Here is a 22,018-nt window from a genome sequence, read left to right as displayed (position 1 = left end):
CAAATTGATTGAAACTTACTTCTTTGAATGAGGAGCCGATGAAGACTACGTAGACACACAGCACGCTGATATAAGCCAAGACCATTGAGTAATCCACCACGTTTCTGTAGAAATAATAATTTTATTAACTAGGATGTAGGTTAAGATTATGAAAACGATGAGGTTCTAAATCAAAATGTTGGGTAACTCTTTAAAATATTATCTTGATATAGCAAAATGACTACATTTGAGCTAATTGTAAGTATTCCTATATTGAAATTAAAGTACTTTTCGGATTTTATCTCGGTTTTTTCATATTTTAGTTTTCTCCCGACTTTTCGAAGACTTTGCAGCCTTCATGGTCACGAGGGAAAAGTATTCCTATAGTATAGAAGAGCAAATAGGCAAGTGGCACAGTTAACAACATGATGCCTATAGGCATTGGGCGTTAGTCCATGACTTCCAGATTAATCGTGGGTTGCTCAGATTTCAAGAGAAGGAAAGGGTTTACAACATCGATATATATGTACTACGTACTAGATTTGGCGTTCCGAACATTCACTGTGTTTAATTATATTGAACTGTCATCCATTCAAACTGACATCAGTTCACAATCTTCACAATCTCAACTCAAATGGCAACGAAAACGTCACTGTTATAACCAATTTATTCACTTAACAACAAGTAATCTTACTTTTTTGACTAATATTATTATTAAAATCCAGGTTCACAGCTTAGACTCGCGTTTTTATATTATAAGCGCCACTCCATACACAACCACAAGCATTAGTATGGTGTTAATATTGATGCTTGTGGTTGACCAACAACACCATATACATATACATAAAATTAATTTCTCCGACATTTTGAATCTAATTTATGTCCGTCTACATAATCCAATTCGCTTTTAAATTAAAAAAAAAACAGTTGAACTAAATAGATATCTATGCTTTTTGAATAAATGAGAAAATTATCAACAATAGTTTCACTTTTAAATGAAAGTAATAGGGCCTTGTAATTTATATACAGCGATAGCAGGTTAAAAATACACTTATTGTAAAAAGAAAGATTAAATTTTAAGTACGTATATATTGCAAAATAATTAACTACGAAGAACTGTGTTTTGTGAAGTACCAGATCCAAATAGAAATTATAATTAGTATTAATAGCATAATAAGTGGTGAAACAGACTTTAAAGGCGAAGGTCATTGGCTCGGAGTTCACCCCAATTTATCTATTTAGTGATCACTTTAACAGTGAATGAAATCTTCATAAATCATTATTAAAATTAATTGCCTTTATGTGTCTATAAACTCCTTTCATATAATAAAACATATTCTCCAACCGCGTCTATCTCTCTGAACGCGATAAATTCCAAAATTAACCAACGGATTTCAATGAAATTTGGAATGGAGATGGTTTGAAACCCTGGGAAGGACACAAGCTACTTATTATCCCGGAAAAACTCTTTCACACCGACGAATCCGGAAGCAAAAGCTAGTTATATTATACAAGAAATTATTTAAAATCATACATTTTTTGTGCAAACCTCAAACCCATTTACTAATTTTGAAATACACAGATTTGTGTCAATACAATATTAAACATAAAATACTTACTTGACAAAATGTCCCCACTTCCGCACGCCTTTAGGCCCGTAAGTAAAGGCAGCCTCACATGTTTCCGCAAAACTCATTGAAGGTTTCTTAGCGTCCACGCATACCTCTTGTGATGTTTTTACCTGTAACATTCGGTACATTTGAAATTACAATAATTTTTATTTCTACATAAGTGGGGTTCACTTGTTACCAATATGGCGGAAGGCCACCATATCATGGTGGAATACACACGGTGGTATGTGGATTGTGCATTTACTACTGCTCCTTTAGGAAAAAGGCGTGAGTGTACGTGTTGGTACAATACACTATAACAGAATTAAGTTAGTTAGTTGTCCTTCACGTAATTTTTGTCCCATTTTCTGACACAAAAGTAGGGCCCTTGATTATCATTACTACACTCCATAAAAGCCTACAATAATCATGGGTGTCTTAAAAGAAAGGAAAAGAGATGAGACAAGATATGAGGGTGTTTGACGCTCAGATGGAATCGTATTGTTGTATGTGTTTTATACATACCTATATCAAGGATGACGATGCTCTAGTTAATATGTCATTAATTATGAAAAAAATAATCCAGCGCCAGCAATAGTTATCAAAGTTTCCCTTTTCTGGCAATCTTTTTTTTATCCGACAATTTTTTTATTGGCATACGTTCTCAGTAGTTAGTAGTGGCAATAGCGTAGTTGGTTGTGGAACGGACTGCCGAGACGAATGTCCGTAGGTTCCCCACTCAAGGGCAAACACCTCTAACTTTTCTTAATAAATGTGTGTATTCTTTGTGAATTTTCGCTTGCTTTAACAGTGAAGGAAAACATCGTAAGGAAACCTGCATACCTGAGAAGATCTCTATAGGAATTTCGAAGGTGTGTAAAGTCTACGAATCCGCACTAGGCCAGCGTGGTGGCCTAAGGCTAACCCCTCTCAGTAGTAGAGGAGGCCCGTGCCCAGCAGTGGGATAGTATATAATACAGGGCTGACATTATACGTTCTCAAGTATTGTCGCGTCTTAATTATTTTATTGCGGGCTACCACTGGCAAGTGGCAAGCATGCTGTGTTCGTCATCCCTACTCTATATTGTCTGATGGCGGCTGAAATTTTCTATTTGGAACAAAAACCTTTACTGGTATTTAATCGTGTATTTATAAGAGTATGAGTTTTTCAACAGTCGACTTGGATTACACACGGTTTTTTTTCTTTGTACCTTGTTACTACTGTCTAGCCTTAATGGGGGGTAACTGAGTCGTTATGTTGGAGTCACCATGACTTTACGCCGCCCTGGGAGATAGTAAACGTCGGGAGACTGCCAGTTGATTACATACCTTACTGAATATTAAGGTCAAGTATAGGCACTTTATCAGATTAAAACTGTTGTGTTGGGTCCAATCTACCATGGCAATTTTCATTAAAATGCAAAATCAACCAAAATAAATTGTTTAAATATTCCAGTTTCTTTTATCAAAGAAACCGCTTACACAAATACAAGTGGAACTTAAGCGGCGTAGCTTTCCGAATAAAAATACAGCCGCAGTGCTGAAAATAGCAGGCGTAAAAATATACCTACATTCATGCTTGAAACGAGTTTTCTGCATTTTATAATATTCTAAAATAAGATTAATTGGGCTAATTATAATTTTAACGGCCGTATACAACGTAATAGCAAATTTGCCATTGTTTACGGTTTTTTGTGGTCACGCCGTGACTATCCCGGTCGAACTGATCTATTCATATTGCCGATTAGACCATCTATGATGTGTTTTATAAAAACATACGTGTAGACGTACGTATGTAGATAAGAGCGACATCTTCCTACACTATGAAAATTAATTTCACACATTATATTGACCTTAGTGCATCTGATCATAAGCAGAGTAGAATCCATATAAAATGTAAGGGGTGATACTCCTTGACAACCGAAACAATTATGCCGGCCTGCCTAAACAGGATATACGCAGGCTGATTCTGGAACATACATACGTGAGCCACTATTTATACTATATATATTTATAATATGTACGATAGTCGCTATAAGGGGAGATACAAAGTATGTCCTACCACCAGCTAAATATAACAGAAATATATTGTATGTAGGTACTATTTTCAAAATAACCAGTGGGCAAATAGCTAACGGTAATAAATTTCGGATAGAAGTAGCTGGCGTGCCGGTTTGATACAATATAATATTTCCGGAAGAACGAAACGTTCCTTAGGGATAAGTGTCATTGTACATGAAAGGTCGTCTGAGACAAAAGTCTGGATTCGCTTTTCGCCAGTTGTCAGGCATCTTGCTTATTTTGTAAGTAGTTTTAAAATGGCTGTTATAACGAACGTAAATTGTTTTATTATCTTGATGTCATAGTAAATTGTAGCACTTAGAAATATTCAGTAACATGATTATCTTTATAAATGTGATGCTTTAGTTCAAGTGAATAAACAAATTTTTACAAATGAAGACGCAATTTGGATTCACGATATTTTAAAAAAATAAGGAAAATTTATTAAATATACAAAGACTCATACTGATATCTTCAAAGGGGTAGGCAGGAGCGCAACTGGTGCACCCACTTTTAGCCGAGTGTATTTTATTTTTATTAGAGTCCGGAAATGTTTTTTCATTGCACCTGATGTTAAGCGAACTAAAGCTGATTTTATATAGCCGATAGCCTTCCGCGATAAGTGGGCTATCCAACACTACAAGACCTTTTCAATTCGAACCAGTAGTTTCTGAGATTAGCGCATTCAAACAAACAAACTCTTCAGCTTTTTATAATAACATAGATAAAAATTTGATTTAGAAATACGGATATAATACTAGCTTCAAAACGGTGGAAAAAAATAATACTAATACATGTCATTTACTCGTGTTGTCAATACAAATTACCTACTCAGGTATTTACTTTCTTAATCGCTTAGAAATTTGCACAAGTTATTATTTCACATGTATTGTTATTTGCCCTCTCCTAAATCTAAAGCCCTTTGTGACGTAGTACAATCTTGTACTAAGAATTGAAAGTCGATTGTTCCAACAAAACAATATTAACTCCCAACCAGTCTTCAAACAAAACCACGTCCCAAACGGTGAAACGACACTATTTGAGTTTAATTATAGTTATTCTACTATTGTTAATTAAAAAACTTTGTCAAACTGTTATATTAGTTTGGGTAATATTCAATTGCTCAGACCTAGGTAGCAGAAAATTAAATTGAAGCTGGTTTTCGAAACTTCGGGAGAATATAAAAAATAAAAACAGAAACCGACCGTCGACAATGGAAGTTTGAAATATGAATACAATAAAAGTATGAAAGTGCATGTACAATCCTTTTTGACATCATCATATTTTATTCTACAGCCTTCACTTCCTAAACTGAAATATTTTTATTGACAATTTTATTATTCGTCGAGTCGGGACCATGTGTTAGCTCGATGCAAATTTCTTTTTAAACTTTAGATTTTAGCAAAGTTAGTAACAGCCAAGCCAGGCCCACTCCATAATAGGACACAGATATGGTGCCGAGGAGACAATATCTGTGTCCTATTATGGAGACCGGACCAGATGTGTGGTGGGTATACGAATTTACATTAACTTTATTAGTCTCTGATTTCCAAGTACAAGATCATAAACGAGTGTAAACAAGTTCACCGCTGACAATTAGGTACTCAAGCGTTTCAATAGTAACTTTAATGGATTATTCAGAAATCGATTTACGTTATTACCAATATTGTCTGGACTGGTATTGCTAAACGACAACAGCCCAGACTTTCTAGGTATTACTAAACGATTTAGACTTAGAATTGCAATTGACAAACATCTTTGTTGCTTTATAATAAAATTCCTTTTCGAAGTCAAGTTTTTAATTAGAATAGAATTTATTTATATTGAATATATGCAGTTCCGAGTTTAATTTAGCCGTGTTTTAAAACCAGAACAATAAAATTATTTGTTAGTTCTAATTGGGCTTCGCGCTGTGAGTTCAGTATACGGTTTTTAGAAAATGTCTGATACTGCTTCTGGGAAAAACATTAGCACCAATTTCGAGGAAAACATAATAGTTGATTTTCACAATTTTAGCAGGTAATGTGGACATCCATTAAAGTTTTTATGATAAACAGAATAGAAAATATTCCTATTATTGTTGTTGACAATGGAAACCATGTTAATGTTAAAAACCTTTACAATGGACGTTAATAAACAGCAGAGTAAACACGTGTTATAACATAAAATACACAAATTTATAGATGTTTTGTTAGAAGTACGTTCAAACATTTTAATAGCCTATTATTGTTTTTACAACTTTAGAAGAAACGTTGGTCATAAATTCAATTACCAAGTCTACGAAGCACCGCACTCGTCATCTTTTTGGAAGTTTAGAAATTATACCGTAATTAAATGTTCTTTAAATCGGAATATTATACTAGCTTTTGTCTGCCACTCCGTCCGCGTGAAATAGTTTTTCGGAGATAAAAAGTAGTTTATATCACACAGTACTCATGTAGGTTCCTATTAGTGGAAATCTTGAAAATCGGTTCAGTACTTCCTGAGATTGGCGTAATCAAACAAACTCTTCAGCTTTATATCTACATTAGTATAGTTATACATTGCTGCTTAGCGCTTGAAACAAGCCGTTATCCAGGGAGACTAATAAATACATGAAACAATTAACTTAGAAAGCACTAATGCATAGTTGCCACAATATTTCTTGTTTATAAAATTTTAGTTAATATTGCCAAACATATTGATATTATATGCCAAACACAATTGAAGTGCATGTTCCAGTATCCAAAAGTTTTGGAATTTGTCCAAATTTTATTTGGTTTTTAGCCTAAAGCGCCAAGTTCAATACGTCGATGATAGGATTGCACCAAACTTTACCTATTATGGATAAATGTATTGGACTTCATAATGTGGAGTTTGTTTTGTCTAGTTTTGATGTGACTTCGTTATTACGTTTATTTTCTTCTAACAATACGGCGGATATAATATGATCTTTCAGTTTTTGGTTGGATTCATAAGACCAATGATCAGATTTTGCCCAAAAACAAAACCATTCGTTTTATGCAGTGAATTAAATACTTAAAAAATTATAGCTTGAATACTGTGATAGTAATTATAATCTATCGGATTAGATAATCCATTAGAGAACTACAAGAAAACAGAAATTAGGTAATCTTTTAATTTAATATTAAAAAGAGAGATATTGATGGAGCTGTCAGTAGAATAGAAACAGCTTCTTTTCATGAAATATAAATCAAAATCGCAATGCTTAAATTATTGTAAGGATGTAAAATATATTTTGTTTTTGACAGAGACGGCAAAGTGACCTCACTGTACCTGATGGTAAGTGTAGTGGGTTCCAATAGAGTGTCGACTGACGAGAGATGAATACCCCTTAGCAGTCGATACAATAATGCCGGCCCGGGGCCTTATTCTCTATCCCGCACGTTATTTTAACAGTGCGTAACAAGGACGTAACACAGCGCGTCATGTTTAGGACTATAGAAATTTGGCTTACAGAATACCATGCCACGCACATTACTCGAAGATAACATGACATGGCCGCGTTACGCGTTTACACTATCATACAGAATAAGAGCCCTGTTGGAACCGGATATATACAGGGTGACCCTGGAACGCGACACGCGTACGTGGGCCACTACGGCGGGGCTTAACATCTTGTGTGCGGTGGTCGCTGTCCGGCCAGATAGCCACCACCTTCATATTCTACCACCATCAATGCATATACCTAGTCTTGCCATAAATATTGTAATAAAGAAAAAAGAAAATTGTTAACTGCAAATAACATTTATTACTTTTACAGTGTGTCAGTTTAATACATAAATATAAAACAATTAAAAATATAAAAAGCTTATTCGAAGTGGTCTCCATTGGCTGCAATACAGTCCTTTAAACGATGAGGCCAGTTATCAATAGAAGCACGCACTCTTTCCATGGGAAAATTCTTCACTGCCAATCGTATAGATTGTTTTAGGGACTCAAATTATCATGGCGTTTAGAGCAAGCTGTACTCTCTAAAACTGACCACAAATCATAATCCAGCGGATTAAGATCGGGACTAGACGACGGCCAGTCTTCAGCTCTGATGAAGTCCGAAACGTTCGATTCCAACCAAGACTGCGTGGACCGAGCTTTATGACCCGGCGCCGAGTCTTGCTGGAAGGACCATACTTGGTTATTGAACATGGTGATGTTAAGGGGCTTAACTACCTTCTCAAGAATGGTATCTTGATACACTTGTGCCGATGTTTTGATACCTTTTTCACAAAAATATGGCTCAGTCACTCCTTCATAGCTAACACCCCACCAAACCATCACTGAAGTCGGATAATGTCCACGTTGCACTCTGTCGACTAATTGGGAAGCTTCCTTAGAGCTTTGAGCATAAATACGGTCATTTTGTTTGTTAAAATGTTGCTCAATTGTAAAAATTTTTCTCATCCGTAAACAAAATTTTTCTGTGACCTCCCTTTGCGTACCGCTTCAGTAGTTGTTTCGATTTTACCACCCTATTCTTCTTTAAATTATCAGTTAAGAAATGGCCAGTGCGTCTCTTATAGGCTGCAAGTCCTAAGTCATCTTTTAAAATACGCGACATGGTTCTAGGTGCTATCTTCATTTCCCGAGATAAAATCTTTTGCTTTCGGACAGGATTTCTTCGAATTCTTTCCCTTACTGCTTTGACCACCTTTTTCGTACGAACACTACGTGGACGGCCAGATCTTTTCTGTCACAAACAGAGGAGGTCTCATTGTACCTATTAATAGCCCGGTACACAAACATTTTACTAATACCAAGTGTATGGAGAGTTTTAAAAATTGCATTTGGCTCCATACCTACTTTGTGTAATGCTATCACAGCGATTCGGTTCTCTTTATCACCCCACACCATTTTAATATCGCAAAATATTTTACAATGTATTGGCGCCAAAATGAGAAAACACAATGAACAATCGTATAAAAATGACAGATTCGAAATTCAAATGTAATATTTTTTTATAATTAAGTGTAACAGTATTTATGGCCAGACTAAGTATAATACATAAATAAACTCTTACCAGAATATGTACAGTATGCGTGCAGATGAAACCAGCTAGCAGGGTTCCGATAGATCCAGTGACGAGTCCGGCATTTTTGAACGCTGCGGGCATAGCCAGGATTCCGGAGCCAAGACATGCTTTCAGGAGATGGACGATCGAGCCGATTGTTCTGTGGACATAAGCACAAATGAAACCATTATTTTAATATAGAAAGGAGGTTAGGGTACTTAATAAAACCAAACAAACGAATTATTATTATAAAGTGCTATTGTTTCAACAATTTAATGCGTGAATTTATTATAAATTATTCGATTTTAGACGCTTCATGAAGATAACATTTATAATTTACTAAAGGCATTGAGCAAATTATATGCGTAATGTCATTTATCAGAACTACAGAGGTCGTAGTATTTTTATAGAATCTCTTATTAGAATCCATTCCATTCAATCAATTCGCATAATATCTACTATTATAAGCAGCTGCTTTTAAACACTTCTTTCATAATAGTTCCTTTACGCGTCTTTTGCTTCCATTATGACTTACTCTAAGAATTCGTAATTTAACTCAAGAGATTTCTAAGAGTTCTACATATTCTCTTGAATGAATTATTTTCTATTATATTACTACATTATTAAATAACAATAAAGACAAACGTAGGTCATGTATTCATTGTAAACCGTAAATATGTTGACACTTATTTAACATAAATTAACATCACCTGTTAGTTGCAATTCTTATTATAAATTCAGTTATGTTTGAAGTTATGAGTCGTTTATTGAAAAGTTACCTTTATATTTCTTTGTTTGTTCTAGCCTGTTGCTAGTCAACTACAGATATTTTTTATTACAATTCTGATGACTATATTTTAAATTAATAGTTTTACTCGTGGTTTATCTTACGTGTACTTTCTTCAGGATATAAATGAATCACTGCCCATCCTGCATAGTTAGATATGCTTACGCGTTCATCTTTTGGCTCAAATCAATCCTTAAATATTTAAAACAAAGTCCTCCTTCCTGTCTATCTGAACGCGATAAACTTAAAAACAGTCGAAAAGATTTTCATACGATTTCCATCAAGGGACGTACTAATTCAAGGAAAAGGTTAATGTATATATTATATTATAATTAATTAATGTTTTGTATGATAGAAAAAGCCATTGCCAAAGCTGCAAAATGTAGCCACTATGCTCTACTACCTGTGCGAAGGGTGGGTGACCTTTACAACGTACCTAAAAATGAATTAATAAAAATAATTATAATAATACTGTCCCACTGTTGGGCACGGGCCTCCTATAATACTGAGAGGGATTACGCCTTAGACCACCATGCTGGCCTAGTAAGGATTGTTAGAATTCACACACCTTCGAAATTCCGATAGAGAACTTCTCAGGTGTACAGGTTTTCTCACGATGTATTCCTTCACCGTTAAAGCAACCCACAATTCACAAAGAATACACACATAATTTTAGAAAAGTCAGAGGAGTGTGCCCTTTGGATTTGAAACCTGTGAACATTTGTTTTGACAGTCCATTCCACAACCAACTAGACTATTACCGCTATAAGATTGTATTATTAGACTGAAATTCAAATAACGAAGTTACGTCGTTCAAACGTGCGTACAATACATCTAACCTTTGTGGGGATTACAATAAGCTATCTGAGGTACTGTGACGTCTCTTTAATTTAATACATTCGCCCGCATCGCTATAAATTGCCTTCACGACCTATTTATGTAGAAGTTACATAAATTCACTCTAACAGCAAGGCGTAGGCAGCAGTGGCGATAAATGAAATTTTCCGTAAAGGAAACCGACACAACTAATTGGTACTAATGCATAAATGCGATCTGGTGGTATGTCTCTTATATGTGAGTCGGCCTGGATAGGTCCCACCACAATGTCTATTTCTGCCGTTAAACAGCAGTGTGTAGTACTGTTGTGTTCCGTTTTGAAGAATATTGTAGCCAGTGTAACTACTGGACATAATAAGACTTAACATCTTATGTCTCAGGATTGCGAGCGCAGTGAAATACCAAACAATATTTTGTGTGTAGTACTAAGGTGTTAGATGGTCTTTCTACTGTTTATGGACGGTCGTATCGCTTACCATCAGGCGAACGGCAAGCTAGTGTCAACATTCAAAGCCATAATAATAAAAAAATCGTTCTAATGATAATTAGATTTTACGTAAATTACTAAAGGGAGGCAGGAATCGGGTTAATGACCCTTGGCCACTGGTAGGCAGTGTGTTTCTGTTCGCAGAACTTATTTCCGTCTCATGAGGCTAGGCCTACATAAATAACAACTAAATTTTTAACAATACAATTGACATAATTCCTTCTCTGTCTAATAATACTAATAATATCAGCCCTGTATTATACACTTGCCCACTGCTGAGCACGGGCCTCCTCTACTACTGAGAGGGATTAGGCCTTAGTCCACCACGCTGGCCTAGTGCGGATCGGTATACTTCACACACCTTCGAAATTCCTATAGAGAACTTCTTAGATGTGCAGGTTTTCTCACGATCTTTTCCTTCACCGTTAAAGCGAACGATGAATTCACAAAGAATACACACACGATTTTAGAAAAGTCAGAGGTGTGTGCCCTTGGTATTTCAACTAGCGGACATTCGTCTCGGCAGTCCGTTCCACACCCAACTAGGCTATCGCCGCTTCTATGTCTGATTTACGATAATAATTCACGTAGGAAAAAATTATGAAGCAATTATTTATCACAATAATTACTACTGGTTATTGGTAAAGACACAATTTATTATGTATACCCTTGTAGCGGTTGTGGTATAATTTTTATATTATTGTGGAACTATATTAATGGAATTACTGGAAAATATAATAAGGTTGTTTGATTTTTACTTGATTGCAATGTTTCCTTCTATTAGAAATAACATATGTGATGTAAATATTTTGAAAAGTATAAAACAAAATGAGTCTATTAAAAATATATATGGCATTATAAAGCCCTCTTCCCTCTAACACACCGTTAGTACTCTGAGTATTACTTACGTGTTTGGATGCTCAACCATACGATGCTCGAAAGGATTGTAGGGTTTGTCTTCTTTACCCTTAGATATTATGCTGATGGATGACTGGAATCCAGGGTGGGCAGTCAGTTCCGCTCTGAAAGAAAGCATAGAATAACTATTTTATGTACCACTTTAACTAGATTAATAAGTCAGTCTCTTTTTATTCATTCTCTTAATTAATTAAGGTAAAGGGTTCTGCGCTTGATTGTGAGTATTTGGTGAGATTTTTATTTGGGCTCAGCAAAGTGCTGCGCCTGATGGTAAGTGGAGAAGGGTCCAGATAAAGTGTGGATTGATGAAAAATTTGCTCTCGAAAATAACACGGTTTTACTTACGTTATAAAGTAGTCGGAATCGCCGACCAATTTCGTCCTATTAAGTAGGTCATCCTCGATGACGAAAACCGTGTTGTTTTCGACTAATTTAATATGTCTCGCGTAAGTTTTAATAATATTAATTAGCTCTCGCTAGTCGACACAATAATGCCGGCCTGTTTAAAAGTCTGGTGTAAACGATACAGTTTTCCAGAAATAACACCACAGAAGTTTGAATTTTAAAATTTGAGGCAATGCAATTTCGTTCGCCTGAGATATCAAATCAGAATGCCAGGTTACATTGTTAGTAATTATGGAAAATGACGTCAGAGACGGGCTTAGTGTGCCAAGTTTGTTTTTTTGCAAAGTTAGAGCGAGAATGAAAATTTTTTTTAGTTAAATACTAAGTATATTTCTAGGTCACAAAAAAATCCTTCGAAGAAAATATTGGATTCGATAACGACTAATTGAAGAGTGTAAAAAAGACTGCAAGCTATATTAAACTTTCTTAATTAGTGAATACGTTAATCAGGAAACAAGCTAAGAAGGAAAGATATAAAACATTGATTAATACGCTCATAATGTACTTTCAAGTAAATGCTAATAATAGCGACTTGAGTTGCTTGTGATTTAAATTGGCTATGTTGGGTTAAAGCAAATTAATCTTCAGATCTTAACTCACAAACGCGATGTTAACAGCAACAAATTTTAACCAAAACAAATCTCTTTAGAAGTATAGCGCGATGACTAGACTGGCGATAATGATAATGTTCATTATCATCATCATCAGCCCTGTATTATATACTGTCCCACTGTTGGGCACGGGCCTCCTCTACTACTGAGAGGGATTAGGTCTTAGTCCACCACGCTGGCCTAGTGCGGATTTGTAGACCACACACACCCTAAAAATTTCTATAGAGAACTACTCAGGCATGCAGGTTTCCTCACGATGTTTTTCCTTCACCGTTAAAGCAAGCGATAATTCACATAAAATACACACATATTTTTTTATTTAGAAAACTCAGTTGTTGTGCCCTTGGGTTTTGAACCTGCGGACATTCGTCTCGGCAATCCGTTCCACACCCAACTAGGCTATCGCTGCTGCCTTATAGTGATAATAATAATATAGCTTTATTTATTCCATACTTAGGTAAATAAATATGCAATAACTGACTCAATTATCTTAAAGTTATTCTTGTATGCACCCCCTTCGGGAAATAGCCTCCTCGAAGAACTCAACAACATCTAATTTCTGTATGTTATGATTATTATAATTATGGTTACAACCCCATAAAAAATATTCAGGATTATTCACTCCGTTAGTATGAAAATTCTACCTCTGAGAGGCTCGCCACTCACGTGTCCGATATGGCTCATTAAGTTTATCGTGAATCGTTTACATATTTTAGTAGCAAAAGAAGCACGTTTATGCAAAAAGATAAAGCGGGTTTCACTTTTTTACAACTAAGCGTTGATTCAATAATAGGTATAACAAAAATAAAACACATCTCGCCTTTTAGTCTTGAATGTGTAGGCTTAGATGCAAATAGGTCATACATTTTTTGTACGTCCCATCATGTGATACACGTGCCTATCGCCATATCGGGCACGAATGTCAGATTCCGGGCAAATACTACTAAAACCCGATCCCTATGGCTGATTCGTCTTCAGGACCTTAGAGTAGTGGTCGTACCGCGCACGCAATACAACAACACCAAAGAGGCAGTAGTTTATCTTTTAAATACATTTTAATTTTATAGATATGTATCTAAGACATGGTTTCCTGGCAAGCAATAACCAACTCTCGTCAGTCGACATTACATTCCAATTCTACTCCGCTTACTATCAGATGCAATGGGATCACTTTGCTGTGTGCATATAAAAAATAATATAAGCCTTTATTCAGGCCCCTCACGAGATGGACTGACGACCTGGGGCCTTATTCTCTATCCCGCACGTTATTTTAACAGTGCGTAACAAGCACGTAACACAACGCGTCATGTTTAGGACTATAGAAATTTGACTTACAGAATACCATTCCACGCACATTTCTCGGAGATAACATGACACGGCCGCGTTACGCGTTTACACTATCATACAGAATAAGGGCCCTGACGAGGGTCGCCGGAGTCCGATGGATGAGGGCGGCACAGAACCGGTCCCTATAGTGCTCAATAGGGGAGGCCTATGTACAGCAGTAGACGATACCTGGCTGAAATGATGATTCAAACAAAGTATATAGTTGAAAAATTCAATAAATAAGTTTGTGTCTCAGGGTCTTTGTTTGTTTCTGTTTAACAAAGGCCTCCTCCAATTTTATCCATAAGGTTCTATTGCCAGCTGTCCTCATTCATGTACCATGTAAAAATCCTTACTCATCCTCAAATACAGCGTCATCCAAGACAAATCAAGAACCTACGCAATATGGATAGATTACGTCACTAATCGAAGACCATAAACAAATTGTCAATAGAAGGAGTCCATCCGTAACAGGATTAATGCTCATTGAGCAAAAAGTGTCGCGGTTCAGTGGTCATGTACAGCGTGAACGAAGGTTGGAGTTGTGAAAGGATTGATGGAATCACAGTCACGTTTTGAAGGTCACAAAGACTATATTACTTTGTAGAAGCGAAGCGTTACTGTTTATGTCAGTGTCAAGGTAAAAAAAACTGAATCTTTTTACAGCAGATCAGAATTATGGGTTGATTACCAGTTATAATAGATTCGATTTTCAGGTCAGACACATTTGTCTAGCGGTATATAAGGCAGTGAATCGTGAGGTTTCGGGTTCGACTTCTTAGTGAAGCACGGAAATTTTAGTAAGTTTTAAAACAAAAAAAATATTGTCAGAATGTGTATTTTCTCCCTATAACGGGATAGAAAATTTAAACTGAAAAAAGTGTCATATTAACTGGCCATCTATCGAAACCTTCAGGTAAATTTATTTTATTAAATTACAAGCTAACAAGAATAGTATTTAGAGCATATTCTCCTACAGATTATAATCGTACACATACTCTCTGCCTACCATCCAACAACATAAATCAATTTGGATCGGTTTGTTCTCAGGATCGGATCAAATATTGGGATCGTTTATCGAGAACTGCCGTAAATCGCAACTCTACCTCTAATATCTAAAATCTAAAGGCATAATATTTGTAAATAATAGCACTATCATATAGTAGATAATGTTCATCTATTCGTGTCCGCAAAAAACTGGTTTCTGGACAAAAGTAGGGATAATGTAGCTTCCTATTGATGAAAGTATTTTCAAAATTGGTCCAGTAGTTCCAGAGATCAGTGCGTATAAACAAACAAACTCCTCTGCTTAATATAGATTAAAGATACGTGAGAAATTGTTGCAAAATAACTTTTAATAGAGTAGTATAGAATAGTAATATTATTTTGCCCTTTAATGTCGATTGGCAATTTCAGGACTGCATTGTATTGGGTGCCGAAGTTTGCCGTGATACAAACAATGGCAACTTTGCAATTCAGGCACGTATAGCAATAATGAGACCCAAGAAAGCTGACTTATAGAATCGAATGTGTTTTTTGCTCTGTATCCGCGCGCACAGGGTTTACTGTAAGAAATATTTACTCATATTTCGCACGTGGACGGAAAACCAAAATGCTTATACAAGTTATTGAACTCGCGAACTAGTCAAAAACTATTCGCAACACAAAAGAATAAGGAAAAATATATGTTATTCAAATAGGACATGTGATTTAAATATTATCACGTTCTTAAACCTGGCGTCGCTTTACATAATTATAATAATAATTATTGTATTTAAACGCCTATGTTTTGATGCTTTATTTTATTTTAATAATTATAATGAACACTGGACAAATCTAATTTTATGAAACGAATTGTCTAGTTTGGTTTTCTATTTAATATTTGTAAAGCTAGCTAAAAATACCACATGGCTTTAAAAAACAACACCAATATTCCTATATTGAAATTAAAATATAGCATTCTACCTTTCTTATAATATGATTCTCCAAACCCCAAAGATATTTATATGTCATTGGCACACCAAATCGCACAAAAACGTGCGTGACTGTTCAAAAATAGAATAAGATCAAAAGGAATTCATACAAAAGGGAAAACGTGTAATCACTTGTATTTATGATGGAATATGTATAATGGATTGGAGAAAATTGGAAGCACTGGGCTTCAATTCAGGTTAGCCGCACGGATTCTTCAAGGACTAAATAAGGAATCATAAATATGCTCATTCGTTTAATTCCAAAGTTCGATAGAGATGTAATTAATGTATAAAATTTAGAGTTTATTTTGGTTCCATGATATGCACCAATTGTTACATCGGGCATGAACTAAAACTTCTCGCGACACAGGTGTGTTTTATTATCAAAATATTGTTACAATTTTGTACTGTTTTTGATTATTACTTACTACATCGTTGTGACATTCTCCAACAGTAATTCCGCGTGGAATCTAAATGATTACAGATAATAAAAACCTGATATTATAAATGTCTATTTTATAACTCGTAACAAAGAGTAAAAGCGAATTCGCATGTTAATATAGCTTCATATCATACATTACTATAAGTCTTCGAAACGTCGGGAGAAAATAATATAAAAAATAGCGATAACATCCGGAAAATTTCAACATTACTGTGAGTTAAATTATAATTATGTGCTCAGTCACTTGTAACGGTTATTCCGTTACTAATTACTCATTTATTATATTATTTTGTATTAGGTATACATTATTTAATAATAATTATTTTTTTTTATTAACGATAAAAGAATGTCAAGCGCATCGGCTAAAAGGTCTGGGAGCATGCGCCGAAAGGCAGGGATTTCACCCCCGCGCCCGGACGAGGGGAATGCGTTCGGGCAAGCGTCATTAGGAGGAATCGAATAAAACGCGATCGAACTATATTTGCAAATTATAAAATTACTGAACATAATATCTAAAGACTACAGCCTTGTGTACCCCGAATTGGGTGAGTGTTTATACTATTTAATAAGCAATGTAAATATCTAGTTTTTATATTGCGCAACTGTGATGTGAGCTAATGTAAATAATTTAATATCGCTATGATTAAATGTTATTCCATTTGGAATTAGCTACTACTACCTTTATTAACTCGGGCTTGATTGGTATACGGTCACTGCATGTAAAGGATTGGGATGTCTTGTGGAAATAAACGAATGAATGTACATTTACATAGCTTGAGTACCCAGCTACGACCGCCATTATGACAACTGTCTTATTTAATTAACAATACGAATAATTAATGTTAATCTAATCGTGTGTATGTTGACTGCCTCATCTCAGATACTATTAATTGCATGAACACCACGAGGTTCTTGGGTTCGCTTTTTGCAACTGCATGAGTGTGGCAGTCAAACAGCAACAAACATTATTTGAGACACTGAAAATTGGATTCTCAGGGTTCACCCGCTTGCTTAGTGCTCTGCCCTACTGCCTGCTACTACCGTCGGTCACACCGGGTCCAGTCGTGTTCCACGGGAGTGGTTGCATGACCCTTTTGCCTGCTGCAGTTTACCTACGGGTGCCACCTACTGCTTGCTGCTGTAGCAAGAGGAGTGTACGCTACTGCACTCCGCGCCACGCACCAGGAACCCAAGGCCAGTGTATTCAATCGGTGGAGAATGTGTTTTGGACAATGGATGTTCTAATACCCCTTATAGAATAAGTACCTTATATAATATTTTGTTTACCTTTATTACATATTTTGTTAGCCTTCCCTTGCCTTTTTATTTCTTTAGCTCCCATTAACCAGATAAGGTGGGCAGGGCAACGGGGAGTGTGACACACTATAGAAGCAAAGATTTTTTTGAAGAATAATGAGGGATCTTATTTAAATTGAACTTTATATTAAAATATATATTATATTCTTTTCCAATGAACAACAGCGTCTCATGAGAATATGATGTCTCTAAATATAGCTGTTTTAGTGGCGTAGGTACTAATCATAGTATCGCAGTGAGGTCCCAGGTTCGAATCTCGGGTAGGGCAAAATGATATTGGGTTCTTCTGATACGAGCCTAGAGTCTGGAATCTGTGCCTGTTATAGCAATAGCCTTGTCTCTTATCACATCATGGGTTAAAGCATTTGGCGAAAAGTAGGTTCCCTGGTTGCACTTCTGCCTATCCCTTCGGATATAAAGGGAAATATATTTTTTGAAATATGATGCTAAGCCATGTGTTATATTATCTTTCTTATCAACATACATACATACATATCATCACGCATTTATCCCCGAAGGGGTATGCAGAGGCGCAACTAGGGCACCCACTTTTCGCCAAGTGTGTTCCGTCCCATGATGTGATAGGGGGCGAGCCTATCGCCATATCGGGCACAAATTTCAGACTCCGGGCTGATACTGAGCAGAAAAACCCAAATATCACTTTGCCCGACCCGGGATTCGAACCCAGGAGCTCAAAGCTCTATTGTACCGGGCATGCAATACAACTACGCCACAGAGGCAGTCAATCAACATACATTATTAATTAGTGATTTACATTATAGTCTTATATTCGTCGGCGTAAAAATTATGTGACGTCATAAAGAAAATGTCAAAACCAGATATTGAAACTTCACATGATGTAGATATTGTAATTGTAAATCATATTTAAAACAATCTTAAATTCTTCAAACATAAGAAAATATATCCTACTGAAATAACGAAGAAAGAACAGAACAAATACCTAATAAACACTTTATATAGTTAACATAAGATTGTTATTTCAACGATAATTTTCGAGTAATCTATACTATTATATAAAGCTTAAGAGTTTGTTTGTTTGTTTGTTTGTTTGTTTGTTTGAACGCGCTAATCTCAGGAACTACCGGTCCAAACTGAAAAATTATTTTTGCGTTGGATAGCCCTATGTTCGTGGAGTGCTATAGGCTATATATCATCACGCTATACCCAATGGGAGCGGAGCAGTAATAGCTAATCTCAGGAACTACCGGTTCAAATTGAAAAATTATTTTTGTGTTGGATAGCCCTTTGGTCGTGGAGTGCTATAGGCTATATATCATCACGCTATACCCAATGAGAGCGGAGCAGTAATAGCTAATCTCAGGAACTACCGGTTCAAATTGAAAAATTATTTTTGTGTTGGATAGCCCTTTGGTCGTGGAGTGCTATAGGCTATATATCATCACGCTATACCCAATGGGAGCGGAGCAGTAATAGCTAATCTCAGGAACTACCGGTTCAAATTGAAAAATTCTTTTTGTGTTGGATAGCCCTTTGGTCATGGAGTGCTATAGGCTATATATCATCACGCTATACCCAATGGGAGCGGAGCAGTGGTAGCTAATCTCAGGAACTACCGGTTCGAACTGAAAAATATTTTTGTGTTGAATAGCCCTTTATTTGTGGAGTGCTATAGGCTATATATCATCACACTATGACTAATAGGAGCGGAGCAGTAATGGCTAATCTCAGGAACAACCGGTTTGAACTGAAAAAATATTTTTGTGTTGGATAGACCTTTGTTCCTGGACTGCTATAGGCTATATATCATCACGCTATGACCAATAGGAGCATAGCAGTAATGAAACATGTTGCCAAAACGGGGAAAATGTATTAATTAGTTTTTAGAGCATCCGCTGCGTGCGCTGCGTAAACGGTTAAAGTAATTCAACAATAATGTATGACGGGATTGTTCCTCTTAAAAAGTTCTACAAAAATATATTATAAACCAAAGTCCCCCGCTGCATCTGTCTGCCTGAACGTGTTAAACTCAAAAACTACCCAACGTATTAAGATGACATTTGGTATGGAGACAGTTTGAGACCCTGGGAAGAACATAGGCTCCCAGGAAATTATACAGCGTGACTTTTATAACGGAAAACTTTTGCCCGAAAAACTTTATAACGCGGGCGGAGCCGCGGGCAAAAGCTAGTGATTATTATAATCTACCCGAACGTTCATAATAATTGATAGGACGCGCGTTAGTTATGTTTCCATGGTTACATACGTAACCTTCTCTTATTTCATTTTGTTACATAATAAAGTACTAAGAAAGCCAATAAATACATTGTACAAATCACACATAGATAAAATCGTCAATCAATTCTTATTCATTAAAAAGGTTTTAAAAAGGTGACGCGCTTGCCGTTCGTCTGATGGTAAGCGAATCGCCCATAAACAGTAGAAACACTATCCAGTACCTTGAATTACAAAGTATTGTTTGGTATTCCACTAATAGGAATATATACCTATATACTAATCCACTGCTGGGCTTAGGTTTCTCCTGCTATAAGTCATTTCATCCACGAAGACGCGTCCTACCAATTTTTAACAGCGGTGTTGCAGGGTAAAGTTACTGATCCACACCTTAACCTCGACGCAATCCATTATAGTGTGCGTGTGAACTCATGTTGCTCACGCACACTATAAGCGACTAGGGAAAGAAGTGGGGCGCATCATCGTGAATGAAATGATCGAAACTGACAGAGTTCAATCTATAGTTCACCGTCCTTTAGTTTGATGCAACCTATACATTCATTCATTCAAGGAGTAGAAGTGAACGAAACGCTGATATCAAAGAAAAACCTCATTGGAGGTATTTGGTTTCTAGCCAACCTTACTGGGCACTTGTAATACATTTATTTGTTAAACAAAGATATTATTCTCCCGAATTTCGTCCACGGCGGACAATCTCAACGGCGACCAGCCAGGCACGTAGGAGATATTATAGTGCTCAAGTGTGTGCTCAATACACAGGTGCACTCTCTGTTCCTTCACTCTCATAGTCCGGTGAGAGGAAATATTATAAAAAAATATGAGTTCAGTAATAACAAAAAGAAACATTAATTAATCCCAGTCCATTAATTTCTTAACATTAAAGTATTTCAAATATTACAATAGAGACCTAAATAAATTGAGCATAGACCTAAACAAATAGCAAAAGGGTCAAATAATACTTCACTTTGATCCTTAACTGATGAACCATTCTATATTACATTGTTACTTTTAGTTGGTACGGATGGTCACTAATAATCATTGTTTATGCAGGTTGTTGCATATTTTAGATTACATGTATAGTTGATGCTCGCGGCTTCGTTCGTGTAAAAAGCCTTTCAAGCTACAAAATTCCCTAAAACGCTAGTAATGACCCTAAAGATGCCGGTGTCTAACTATTAAAAAAAATCATTAATTATTTCATTATTCATAAAACTAATTTTTAATTCTCTCCGTGACTATGAAGGATGTAAAATCTTCGATACCTCGGGAGTAAAGTAAACAATTTTTTGCATAAAACCTTTGGATTTAGGCAATTATAAATGGAAATAATATCAAAATAATAGCGTTTTGAAACTGTCCAAATTATTTTCATTGCCTTTGGATGAACTAGTCAATGTTCAATTATAACAAGATTATGAATAATTATCTCTATTATAGTGAGTATGTAAGTTAAACAGTTGATTGCGAATTCATTATCATAATTGATGATAGATATAAACACGTTAATGTTTACGTTGCGTTATTAACAGCGGTTTCCAATAAACGATCCCAATCTCAATCTTTAATCCTGTTCCGAGAATGAACCAATCAAAATTACTCATTTGTAAGCATGTCAAATTCCTGTGTTCTGATTAGTCGATTTTTGAGATAGATCGAAAAAGAGTTTAGGATTGTTTATTGAAAATGGCGGTAAATTAATATTTATGTCTTTGCTAAAATTGTGCCAAAAATCATGGATAATAAATAATCTCGACAGCAACTCTTCCGGCAATTTATACGGTACGTACTTACCAAAATATATGGTATCATAATGTACACGTTACTCTCAATCAGTCTTTGGACTCGATGCTTCGATGAGGTCATGAGTGGGAGGAACCGTGGTTGACTTCTTTGGCGAAGAATACTTTGAGTACTTTTTAATAGATATTGGATCCCTTAGAAAAGATGACGTTGAAGTCAGATGCGGGTAACATGATTGGATAGTATTATTGTCAGTCCATTTTGACTCAGTTTTGTTCATCA

At 35.9% G+C, this 22,018-nt stretch overlaps 1 protein-coding gene and 1 long non-coding RNA gene across 3 annotated transcripts in view; one reads left to right on the top strand and one right to left on the bottom strand.

The window, feature by feature from the left end:
• The window catches only part of LOC115449527 (proton-coupled amino acid transporter-like protein pathetic), a 57,869-nt gene that overhangs the window by 10,776 nt on the left and 25,075 nt on the right, over positions 1-22,018 (bottom strand). For both annotated transcript variants that reach the window (XM_037441359.1, XM_030177374.2), the window contains exons 3-6: positions 11,678-11,791; positions 8,668-8,818; positions 1,599-1,720; positions 20-104 (exon numbers count right to left, since the gene is read on the bottom strand). In XM_037441359.1, the coding sequence (XP_037297256.1) occupies positions 20-104; positions 1,599-1,720; positions 8,668-8,818; positions 11,678-11,791 (472 nt within the window). The remainder of the gene's footprint in view (positions 1-19; positions 105-1,598; positions 1,721-8,667; positions 8,819-11,677; positions 11,792-22,018) is intronic.
• Positions 16,846-17,754, top strand: LOC119190150. Its single transcript, XR_005112783.1, has 2 exons — positions 16,846-16,989; positions 17,441-17,754. It is a non-coding gene; the product is annotated as an uncharacterized LOC119190150 (long non-coding RNA).

The sequence above is a fragment of the Manduca sexta genome, chromosome 22 (genome assembly GCF_014839805.1).
Source record: "Manduca sexta isolate Smith_Timp_Sample1 chromosome 22, JHU_Msex_v1.0, whole genome shotgun sequence".
Taxonomy (NCBI): Eukaryota; Metazoa; Arthropoda; class Insecta; order Lepidoptera; family Sphingidae; genus Manduca; species Manduca sexta.
Note: the sequence above shows the minus strand (reverse complement) of the source record. Positions and strands in the feature narration are given on the sequence as shown.